Source organism: Bufo gargarizans, chromosome 2 (assembly GCF_014858855.1).
Source record: "Bufo gargarizans isolate SCDJY-AF-19 chromosome 2, ASM1485885v1, whole genome shotgun sequence".
Taxonomy (NCBI): Eukaryota; Metazoa; Chordata; class Amphibia; order Anura; family Bufonidae; genus Bufo; species Bufo gargarizans.
The window spans coordinates 267,478,163-267,491,235 of NC_058081.1; the positions used below are offsets into that span (position 1 = coordinate 267,478,163).

The 13,073-nt window shown below is 41.2% G+C and overlaps 1 protein-coding gene across 5 annotated transcripts in view; it reads left to right on the forward strand.

The window, feature by feature from the left end:
* The window catches only part of CADPS2 (calcium dependent secretion activator 2), a 605,828-nt gene that overhangs the window by 307,104 nt on the left and 285,651 nt on the right, over positions 1-13,073 (forward strand). For all 5 annotated transcript variants that reach the window (XM_044280279.1, XM_044280275.1, XM_044280277.1 and 2 more), the window contains exon 15: positions 2,427-2,490. In XM_044280279.1, the coding sequence (XP_044136214.1) occupies positions 2,427-2,490 (64 nt within the window). The remainder of the gene's footprint in view (positions 1-2,426; positions 2,491-13,073) is intronic.

Here is a 13,073-nt window from a genome sequence, read left to right on the forward strand (position 1 = left end):
CTGCATGTAAAAACAAGAAGCATAAGAAGTAAATGGCCATAAAGGAAATCGGTACATGACCTGAAGACTTTCTTCACCCTTATGCAGCTGTGATGTGACATACGTATTTCAGTGTTTATGGTGTCAAGCTAATTTGCTCAGATCTTTCAGGCATTCAGCCTGTTATGAGACTTGATGTGTGTAAAGCATGCTGGTTACTTGCATGAACTTTCACCGTATCCTTGAAAGTCTGTATAACATTTATACAATTTCAAATGGATTCATTTTAAAGGGTAACTGTCCTGATTTCATAAAAAAAAATAAAAAAATCAATTTTAGCATATGTTACTGCTGCAGCAGCATTATGCATAAGGCAATCTTTAGTTTCTTCACATACCACTGTTTTCATTGAGTTTTCCCCTTGGTTTACAATATGAGGACCTTTTCAAGATGGCACCTCTGCCAGTTCTCTGAGGCCAAAACTGCTTTCCCTCACTTCACATACACACTTGCTGTATTCAGCAGCTTCCTGCTAGCCAATCAGATTGGATTACTGAGAGACACGCCTCCTCACTCTGAAGCCTAATGCAGGCATGCAGTATAAAGGACTGCCCTTCTGTCTTCTGTTTACACTAAAGGGAAGACAGACAAGCCCTAGCAACAGTCTTTTAAGGGAGCAGTGGAAAGGGACAGAGGACATTAATGAAAGCTGTTATAAGGTAATTACAGATCTTTTGACATTGACAGACTAAATCAGGTATACATGCCTAGCTCTAATAAACTAGCAAATAAAAAATATGACAGTTACCCTTTAAGGCTTTGCATGCTAAAATCCTTAAGGGAGTTTTCTGATCCTCCAAAACCAAGTTTAGTTATGGACAGAGAAGAGTTTAATGTGGGGAAAAAAGGCACTCACCCATACACCACTGCTCCTTTCCAGCACCAAGGTTGCCAATCCCACTCTTTCCAGTCCCCAGTGAACTGGAAGTTGGGCATCCCATCTGTAGTGCAGCGCAGCATTCATTGATTCATTTGCCTCGTCCCCAAGTGGCACATGGCTGCTGAGCCTCTTTGGTCTTGAGCTACTTAGGAATGCTTTAAATGGGTGCAAGCAACCTTTTCCAGAATGTGAGCAGAGCTGGTTGCCTCTACTTGCAGAGCTGCCTAGGGTGTTTTGGAGCAGGGCCGTAATTCACACTTACACACATACAGATGTAGCAAGGTTAACATACAAACTCTTAACTCAAATGTCTTAACTCATTGTGTTATCTTGAAACAAAAGCCATTGAAAAGCAATTGAAAGTGTTTTCTTAACGCATTTAGTTTAGATAACATGTCTCGTAAAGCATATGTGTTAACTCTACTACATCTGTACTTTTTCACTTGCCTATATTACATATTAATGAGTTTTCCTGTTGGGCTGCTCAGCCATGATGGCATATCATAGGCAGGATCACATCATTACCATCTATTGTAGTGAAGCCCTGCTCCCTCAGCTCCTTAGAGCCGAGAGAGTCTACTTTGTGTTACACAGACACCTAATGTATTTCACTATGAGCAATGTATATGAGTACTGTATTTATATGGGTTTGGGGGAGATCTATCAATCTGGTGTAAAGTAGAACTGTCTTAGTTGCCCATAGCAACCAATCTGATTCCACTTTTCATTTTCCATGAAAAATGATTGAGTACTATGGGCAACTAAGCCAATTCTACTTTACACCAGTTTGATAAATCTCCCCCATATTACCGTATATATTGCCATATAGCATGCATCTGTCCAAAAGACGCTCCTAGGTTTTAGAGGAGGAAAACAAACAAAAAAAATGTAAACAATAGGTGTGTTCAAATATTTAATTAAAAAAACAAACAGAATAATATCTGAACAATATACCATATACACACTTTTTACGGCAGCCAGGGAAATCCAGGATGGCCAGACCCCCTGACTTCTTCCTTTAATGATCCAGCAGAGCACACATTCAGCACTTTTCCCAATCGGTGAAAGAGCTGTGGATCTGCACACACTTCTCTCTCCCTGCTGACATCGATCTGTATGATCATCGGCAGCAAGAGAGCACATGGGGTGGAAGGTGCTACACTGTGCTGAAAGTAAATGAAAAAAGTACAGCTTAAGGACCTTTCATGGTACATCTCAGGCAGCTGTCACTATGCAGCACAACAATCTTGCTGTATTCGCCCTATAAGATGCATTAACCCCCCCCCCCTTCTTTAGGGGGAAAAAGTGCGTCTCATTAGGGTGCCAAATACTGCCGTTTCTAATTACCCATCCTAAGTTGTCTAGTAAATCATTACTGTATTTGTATTCCATTTTTAGCTATTATAACATTTATCATTAACAATAAACAAAATCGTTTAGTGCACTGCTCTTTCTATTGTACAAAACAGTGTCAAGCAGCTTTATACACATACATTTTTATTCACAGGTACTGTTTCCCCTTTGGAAGACCAGAAGGAGCTCTGAAGGCCACATTGTCTCTACTAGAACGGGTAGGTCATGTTAAATTCAAGCTTTTGGCTAACACTAGAAAGAAAATGTGAACAATCTCTGAAGGTTGATACTGAGATACTGAATAGTTATGCCAATTGAACACGCTATCGCTGACTGGCAGGCCAATTAAAATATAACTTTTATATAAAACTAGTAAATGGCCCAGTCCAGATGGTGACTTTAATAGAAAATGCATCCTCTTAATGGCAGAGTTCTAGGATAATTGCAATCGCATATATAGAAATATCCATGGTCACGAAAATTACTTTTTAGGAATAATAGTTGTAATGCAAAGCAGTTTGCCATTTCAAATAAACAAAATACCCAGGAAAAACCAGCGTGGAGGTCCCTTTGTGTTTTTCCCCACTAGCCTGTTTTCCTAAACACTTGTGGGACCCCCTCCCCCCATGTTTGGGTAGCAGGAACCGCTTGGCACAGGAGCAGCTGAGCATGGACCCCCTTGTGCTTGTTAGAGCACACTGTATATTTCTGTACTGTGCTTCTATATAGGTGCTGAACGCAGCAGGAGTAGTTGAGCCAAATGTGCAGGTTAGTGTAATGAGAGCCACCCTACCCTACACTGCTCAGTGCAGTGCACAATGGATTAAGTTTGAATGAGTCGGCTTCCTTCTCCTTCCATCCCCCCGCTTGATACCGCCCACATCATGCTGTACATTCCTCTAGAGCACTCCGCTGCAGCCATCCCCCAACTGGTGAGTGCGGACACCCTGAAACTCAGATATAGCACAGTAGCCAATACCATACAGTGGTTTAAGACCGGTTACACTCAGAACAGGCCTCACCATGTGTTCAGCGTCCTATCCTGAGGTTTTCTTTTCAAAATAGACGTATGAGTGCTGCCAGCATTGCTGTAGACGTTAAAAAGATCAGCCTGTCAGTGCTCAGACCACACACATCAAATTGGTCTGCATGGCTGTCATCCCAGAAGGAAGCCTCTTCTAGCGCATTTTGCAGACCGCACATCGCCAGCACTAATAGAATATGCCTATTCTTGTTCGAAATTGCGGACAAGAATAGGACATGTTTGATTTTTTTCGGGAGAGGAAATGCGGACCCTGAAGTGCGGGTCCGGATCCGGGCATCGTGTGGCCCCATAGAAATGAATGGGTCCGAAATTGCGGACGTGTGAATGGGTCCTAAAGACGATGCACAAGAAAGCCCACAAACAGTTTGCTTAAGACAAGCAGACTAAGGACATTGATTACTGGAACCAAGTGCTGTGTTCTGATGAGACCAAGATAAACTTATTTGGTTCATATGGTGTCAAGCTTGTGTTCGGCAACCAGGTGAGGAGTACAAAGACAAGCAAGTGTATCTTGCCTACAGTCAAGCATGGTGGTGGGGGAGTCATGGTTTGGGGCTGCATGAGTGCTGCCGCCTGTGGGGAGCTACAGTTCATTGCGGGAACCATGAATGCCAACATGTACTGGTACATACTGAAGCAGAGCATGATTCCCCTCCCTCTGGAAACGTTGCCGCAGGGCTGTATTCTAACATAACAACCCCAAACACACCTCCAGGATCACCACTGCCTTGCCACAGAAACTGAGGGTAAAGGTGCTGGACTGGCGAAGCATGTCACCAGACCTAAACCCTATTGAGCATCTGTGGGTCATCTTCTAATGGAAGGTGGGGGAGCGCAAGGTCTCTAACATCCACCAGCTCCGAGATGTAATCGTGGAACAGTGGAAAAGGATTCCAGTGACAACTTGTGAAGCTCTAGTGAACTCCAGGCCCAAGAGAGTTAAGGCGGTGATGGAAAATAATGGTGACCACACAAAATATTGGACACAATTTGGACATTTTCACTTAGGGGTGTACTCCCTTTTGCTGCCAGCGGTTTAGACATTAACGGCTGTGTGTTGAGTTATTTTAAGGGAAACACCAAATTTACACTATTAGGGTCCATTCACACATCCGTGTGTGTTTTGCGGATCCACAAAACATGGACAGCGGCAATGTGCGTTCCGCATTTTGCGGACCGCACATCGCCGGAAGTAATAGAATATGCCTATTCTTGTCCGCAATTGCGGACAAGAATAGGACATGTTCTATTTTTTTCGGGAACAGACTTCCGGGTCCGCAATTCCGTGTCCGGGCAGCACATCATCCTGCCCCATAGAAATGAATAGGTCCGCAATTCCGTTCCGCAAAATGCGGAAAAAAATTGCGGATGTGTGAATAGAGCCTTATACAAGCTGTGCACTGACTACTTTACATTGTATCAAAGTGTCATATCTTCGGTGTTGTCCCATGAAAAGATATAATAAAATAATTTTAAAAAATGTGAGGGGTGTACTCAATTTTGTGCTTTCAGTTTCCATATTTCCGTTCTGCAAAAAAAATAGAACATGTTCTATTATTGTCTGCATTATGGACAAAGATATTACAGTTCTATTAGGGGCCAGCTCTTCTGTTCCGCAAAATGCAGAATGCACATGGACACGGAATGCACTCGGACCGCAAAATGCATACGGTCGTGTGCATGAGCCCTTACTCTGAAGAAGCTATTGATTGCGTTACTTTGAGACAGAATTTAACAGCAGTTTTGGCTCAATTTTGGTGCAAGACATTGTATCTTGCCTCCTTTTATGTGAAGCCACTCCCCTTTTCTAATAAGCCACACCCTTTCTCCTTTCCACATAAAGTGTCTCTAAAGCCAGATACACCAAATTGCATCAATTTGTAGCACAGTTTATGCCAACATCTAGGTGCACTCTCATAAGTAAATGTAGGCCAATGTGTTTTTATAAGGAAGATGTTGTTCTTTGAACTACCTACAGTAGTCGGTAGTTCTGAACAGCAATTACAATGTATGAGTACACTACTGGATATACCTTGACTAATTAAATTAACTACTTTTATGTGAGCAGATACAAATAAAAGATTAACAATTACATTTTGAAACAATTATTTATGTTCTAATGAAAATTCTGGAATATTTGAAAAGAACATTCCTTTTAAATGAATTTCTGGCTATATGAATATATACACATATTGGTTAAGTAACAAAATAGAATAAGATAAGCAGCATTTTTGTAGTCAACACGTCTGCAGCCTTGTGCTAAACATTACAGAACACTATACTACAGTCATTTTCATGTTCAATTTCCTTTCTAAACCGTGAGGAATATCATTTTATTACTTGTAATTAAATCCCTTAATTAATGTATCGATGGCACCAATGTGATCTTATCATTAGCGGCTAATGTGATAGTGGCATTTTAGAACCGTAACACTGAATAGATTCAGGGCTTTACTCTTGGAGTCTTTCACTATTAAGACCTGCGTGCCCCCAATTACTAACATTTCCCTTGGACAACTGGTCAATGTAAAATGTTTGAGTCACTGAGAAATAAAACTGGCAAGCTTCAAGGATGTTAAAACAAAAGCAGAAAAAAAATATATTTTGCACTTAAAAATTGGGTGGGACACACTTTATTAGCTTTTATTTGCTGACAGGCTATAAGAAATACAAGGACAGTATAAATTAAACCCAGATGATCAATCTGAGCAATTCTGGTTTTACCACCCAAATTGTAATGATCAATATCCTAATTGAGGGTGTAGATAGAGGGTTACACTGCTATTTGATTTGGCATTGGTCAAACGTTCAGTGTGGCACCTTTATTCCCTTCTATCTCTATTGTAAACACTGGGTACATTAAAGGGGTTATCTGAGTAATGGAAAAAAAAAACTTATAAAACTTATAAAACTCATCAACTAATATACATTAGTTAATGGTTAATTAGTTCATGGTTCTGTTATTGCTTTGTTTACATGCTGAGGGGGCGTATAACAACAATGACTGAGCTCTCCCTCATCAATATTTGTAGGCGTGAACATTCTGACCTTTCCCACCCCCTGCTCTACACATCCTTTGCATTGAAAAAAAAAACTGTCATATGATCATCTCCTAGGTCACACAGGCAGAAGATCTTCTAAGATCTAAGCTATTTGACACCTTTATGTGTCTAAGCTCTATGGCAGCTATATGTATCTAAGCTATATGGCGGCTATATGTATCTAAGCTATATGACACCTTTGTGTCTAAGCTCTATGGCAGCTATATGTATCTAAGCTATATGGCGGCTATATGTATCTAAGCTATATGACGGCTATATGTATCTAAGCTATCTGACAGCTATGTCTAAGCTATATGACTGCTATATGTATCTAAGCCATATGGCAGCTATATGTATCTAAGCTATATGACAGCTATATGTATCTAAGCCACCTGGCAGCTATATCTATCTAAGATTTATGACAGCTATATGTATCTAAGCTATATGACACCTATGTGTATCTAAGCTCTATGGCAGCTATATGTATCTAAGCTATATGATGGCTATATGTATCAGCTATATGATGGCTATATGTATCTAAGCCCTATGACAGCTATGTCTGTCTAAGTTATATGACACTTGTATGTATCTAAGCTATGACAGCTATATCTATCTAATATAGCTTAGATACACATAGCCGTCATATGGCTTAGATACATATAGCTGTCATATAGCTTAGATACATATAGCTGTCATATAGCTTAGATACATATAGCTGTCATATAGCTCAGATACATATAGGTGCCATGTGGCTTAGATAGATATACCTGTCATATAGCTTATTATATCCCAAAAATAGGCAGCACTCCAAATGTGATAAAAGGTGATGACCATTTTATTCCCAGGGAACGTTTCAGCCCTCTCAATGGGGCCTTTGTCAAGCTTGACAAAGGCCCCATTGAGAGGGCTGAAATGTTGCCTGGGAATAAACGGGTCATCACCTTTTATCACATTTTGGATGGCTGCCTATTCTTTGCATATACTATGTTGCACCTTAACTACCCTTTTTTTTGACTGTGCTGCTGTTGCTTTTTTGGTTTTTATTGTCATATAGCTTAGATAGATATAGGTGTCATATAGCTAATATACATATAGCTGTCATATAGCTTAGTGTACATATACAGTACAGACCAAAAGTTTGGACACACCTCATCCAAAGAGTTTTCTTTATTTTCATAACTATGAAAATTGTATATTCACACTGAAGGCATCAAAACTATGAATTAACACATGTGGAATTATATACATAACAAAAAAGTGTGAAACAACTGAAAATATGTCATATTCTAGGTTCTTCAAAGTAGCCACCTTTTGCTTTGATTACTGCTTTGCACACTCTTGGCATTCTCTTGATGAGCTTCAAGAGGTAGTCACCTGAAATGGTTTTCACTTCACAGGTGTGCCCTGTCAGGTTTAGTGGGATTTCTTGCCTTATAAATGGGATTGGGACCATCAGTTGCGTTGTGGAGAAGTCAGGTGGATACACAGCTGATAGTCCTACTGAATAGACTGTTAGAATTTGTATTATGGCAAGAAAAAAGCAGCTAAGTAAAGAAAAACGAGTGGCCATCATTACTTTAAGAAATGAAGGTCAGTCTGTCCGAAAAATTGGGAAAACTTTGAAAGTGTCCCCAAGTGCAGTCACAAAAACCATCAAGCGCTACAAAGAAACTGCCTCACATGCTGACCGCCCCAGGAAAGGAAGACCAAGAGTCACCTCTGCTGCGGAGGATAAGTTCATCCGAGTCACCAGCCTCAGAAATCGCAGGTTAAGAGCAGCTCAGATTAGAGACCAGGTCAATGCCACACAGAGTTCTAGCAGTAGACACATCTATAGAACAACTGTTAAAAGGAGGCCTTCATGGTAGAATATCTGCTAAGAAACCACTGCTAAGGACAGGCAACAAGCAGAAGAGACTTGTTTTGGCTAAAGAACACAAGGAATGGACATTAGACCAGTGGAAATCTGTGCTTTGGTCTGATGAGTCCAAATTTGAGATCTTTGGTTCCAACCACCGTGTCTTTGTGCGACGCAGAAAAGGTGAACGGATGGACTCTACATGCCTGGTTCCCACCGTGAAGCATAGAGGAGGAGGTGTGATGGTGTGGGGGTGCTTTGCTGGTGACACTGTTGGGGATTTATTCAAAGTTAAAGGCATACTGAACCAGCATGGCTACCACAGCATCTTGCAGCGGCATGCTATTCCATCCGGTTTGCGTTTAGTTGGACCATCATTTATTTTTCAACAGGACAATTACCCCAAAACACCTCCAGGCTGTGTAAGGGCTATTTGACCATGAAGGAGAGTGATGGGGTGCTGCACCAGAGTGAAGGCAAAAGGGCCAACAAGTGCTAAGCATCTCTGGGAACTCCTTCAAGACTGTTGGAAGACCATTTCAGGTGACTACCTCTTGAAGCTCATCAAGAGAATGCCAAGAGTGTGCAAAGCCGTAATCAAAGCAAAAGGTGACTACTTTGAAAAACCTAGAATATGACATATTTTTAGTTGGTTCACACTTTTTTGTTATGTATATAATTCCACATGTGTTAATTCATAGTTTAGATGCCTTCAGTGTGAATCTACAATTTTCATAGTCATAAAAATAAAGAAAACTCTTTGAATGAGAAGGTGTGTCCAAACTTTTGGTATGTACTGTAGGTGTCATAGAGCTTAGATACATATAGCAGTCATAGAGCTTAGATACAGATAGCAGTCATAGAGCTTAGCTACATATAGCAGTCATGACACCTATATCTATCTAAGCTATATCACAGCAATATCTATATTATGGACAATGATTTACTTTGTGATGTTCCTGGGGGTGGTTTTGAGCTACCAGCTGAGGCCATTAAAGATCGCCAGACGCCTGGCAACGGGCACACTGGTGGACCAGAGGGAGGGAGCTTTGGAATCCATGATATCTTTCTTCACGGCTGCCGGCACTGATAAGGATCGCGCATGAGAGATCCCTCACAGGAGCCGCGGCAGCCAGATACAGAGAAAGAGGGGTTGGGCACCAAAGTCTGTGACGTTTCGTTTACAGAGCCGGGCCCCTCCCTCAAGCAGGGAGAAGCCTGTAAACGTGACATCACCTCCGGAGCCTGGTGAGTGACGTCAGGGGTCACGTGACCCGCATCAGGCGTGTGGAAACACAGCAGAATAAATAATGAATGTACATTAGAAATTAATTTTTTATAATTTTTAAAGCCACCTTAACATATATTGATTTACCTCTGATAACCAATTTAATTTCACCCTATGTATCAATCAGCATTAGTTTAAATGAAACTTTATAGCTGCCTGTCACATGCTCATTAAAACTGTTCTTACTAGCTGACATCCAGCTCAACGCGTTTCTGGTTTGTAAATCAACCTTATCAGGAGCCCTATTCGTAGTCACAGCTAGATTATCATCACAACTACAGACAAACTAACATAGATGCACGCCCGCCACGTCAACCCGTGGTAGCGCTTCTGGCACTATTGCAGCCGTAAGGCCGCCGAAACTCCAATCAGCTGCCTCTACTCCAGAGAAAAGAGCTCCCATTACTTGGCCACTCCCCGGGCAGAATCAGCAGTCACTCTCACTGGTCGGTCGTTAGAATATGACATTCTCTGCAAAATCCAGGGACCTGACTGGCGGGTTGTAGTGGGTTGTATTACAGCAAGACTAATAACAAGCCAGAGCCAATATTATAGATCTTCAAATACAAATTGGCCAGATTAACGATTTTCTCAAATAAGTAGCAGAAACTTATACCACGCACAGCACCACTTTTTGACTAAACATGGTTACAAGTGTAACATATTCAATCAGGGCTTTACTAAACAAAAAGACCTGATAATAAGCTCATTAAAGGTGCTCGATCCGCTGATGACATCAAAAGGAAGTGACATGCAATTCTCTCCTCATCACACATTGACTAGCACTGTGGTCATATACTGTAACAACCATTATTGTCACCTGGCGTAATAATGCTGTTACAAAGCTCTTTGTGTAGACCACTGACAACAAGCCGATGTTAAAGTCTTAAGATATCGCAATATCCATGGGAAATAGCTCATTCTTGCTCCACCGTCATCATGGCATTCTGTCAAGTGACGTGCGATCAGGGTCTCAGCTCTGTTACGTATATTGCCCAGGTGCTCCCTAATAAGTCTTCGGAAATCTCTCAGGGTTTTTCCTACATATTGGATACCACATGGGCGAGTAGCAAGGTATATCAATCCCACCGTCCTACAGTTGATAAAGGATCTGATGTCATACAAGTGGCCAGCATGAGTGCTTGTAAACCTGCCACCTGTTTTGATTGTACTACAGACAATACATCTACCGCACTTAAAGGTACCCTTCAGCGGGTTTTGTAGCCAGTGAGAGCTCTGGGGCGTCGGCTGATTCAAGCTATGTCCTAGACGATCTCTGATGTTGCAACCACGTCGGAAGGTGATCGTATGGCCCTCACCTACCAAATGCCCAACATCAGGGTCAGCACAAAAAATGAACCAAAATCTCTCTCACTGATACCTGTGCTTCATCAACGTTGCCTATAATCCGAATTTCCTCCAACACCTCACTTCTTTGGTGTGGGTTGAGCAATGACAATCTATTGCTACTAAGGGCATGTTGGTATGCCTGATTCAGGACCTTCTTTGGGTATCCCTGACGCCTAAATCTCTGCTGTAAATCAGTCGCCACCATCTGAAAATCCTGCATAGTTTAGTAGTTACGTCACAGGAGCAAATATTGACTCTTGGGGATTGCCCGTTTTAGGGCCAGCGGGTGACAGCTCCTCTATCCGAGCAGGCTATTAGTAGCCGTCTTCTTTCTAAATAGGTGTGTGCCCAACGTGCTATCTTCTTTTTTATAGATGGTTAAGTCAAGAAATGTGATGGTAGATGGGCGAGTCTCCCATGTGAAAAAGAGACCCCAATCATTGTTGTTCAACCTTGTCACAAATGAGGAGGAGTACATCATCAATCGACAACGTGTACTCCCTCAAAGTCTCACCAGTAATGATCTCCCGTTCCCACCTGCCTAGATATAAATTGGCGAAGGTGAAGGCACATGGGGGAGCACACCCTTTATTTGATGATAGTATTTGTTATCAAACAGGAACGTATTATGTTCTAATATGAATCTCATTAACTTAAGCACAAAGGAATTATCGTGTCCAAAATGTATCCCACGCTCTTGCAAATAAGCAGCCACTGCATCACACCCCACTATCATGGGGGATGGAACTATACAGCGCCTCTACATCGAGGCTCGCTCGTATCATGCCCTCCTCTATTTGAATGCCTTAACATAATGAGGGCGATGCAGTGACAAACGGTCTCAGAATCTGATTTGCATAGGTACTTATAGGGTGTGTCAGGCTATTAGTGCCTGACACAATCGGCCTTCCCTTCAGGTGATTTAGTCTCTTGTGGATTTTTGGGAGACTGTAAAAGCAAGCTGTTTGCAGATATTTATGAAGTAAATATCACTGCATGTCATTTCCTTTTAATGTCATCGGCGCACTATTATTTGGTCTGTCTATTTTGTAAAGCCCTGAATAAATGTTAGAATTGTAACCTTGTTTTGTCAAAAAAGTGGCGCTGTGTGTGGGATAGGTTTCTGCTACTCATTTGAGAATAGCCAATTTGTATTTGAAGATCTATAATATTGCATGTGGCTTGTTGTTAGTCTTGCTGTAATATCACCCGCTAACTGATATCCGCCAGTCAGGTCCTTTTTTACAGCAGAGAATGTAATCTTCTAACGGTCGACCAGCATGACTGACTGCTGATTCTGCCCCCGGGAGTGGCCTTTCTTAGCCAGGGAGAATGAGCTCCTCCCTGTTAAGAGCGATGCGCTCACAGCCAGGGAGAAGAGAACCACCCCCAGCGAAACTGCGAGTCTCCGCCTAGTATAACAGAGTTAACAGCGGACCAACGAGGGGGTCTTTGGGAAAAAAAAAAAAAAAAGAAAGTAAGGTAAGACCCCAATTGGACTAGGGCTAAACTGATGAAAGGTCCTCTACTTTATACTGTCTTTGTATTTCTTATATCCTGTCAGCAAATAAAAGCTAATGACGTGTGTTCCACCCAATTTTTAAGTGTATTGTGAAAATAACGTTTTTTTTTTTGTTTTTTTTTTAGTATTTATTAGTATCGTCATTAAGAGCAGCTAATTTTTGCAGTGAGCTTCACTGACAAATAAAAACAAATGTGTAAATTTGGTTTATTAAAAAAAGTACGTTTTGTAAGTATTCCTATTAAATTTTGTATTCTTAATATTTTCTGAATGCCCTTTATATATTTCTGTATTGTTGTAAATAACTTAGAAAGTTAGCTTGCCACTTTGGCACTTAGTTTATTATTCCATTCTGTGAGTAACAAACAACGGAAGTGTTTCCGCAAAATTGCATTTCTGCAACACAAAATGTAAAACTCATTTACTCTGCACAGTAGCAGCATTTTCTGATTGTTAGGGTTCATTCCCACGGCAGTTTGGAGTGTACTAATCAGAGGTAGAGATTTGACCAGAAGTGAAAGTGCTTTGATTGGCTGCCTGGAAAATTCTCTCTCTCACTCTTTTTTCTTTCTCTCACTCTTTTTTCTTTCTCTCACTCTTTTTTCTTTCTCTCACTCTTTTTTCTTTCTCTCACTCTTTTTTTCACTCTTTTTTTCTTTCTCTCACTCCTTTCTCTCTCTCTCTCTCTCTCTCTCTC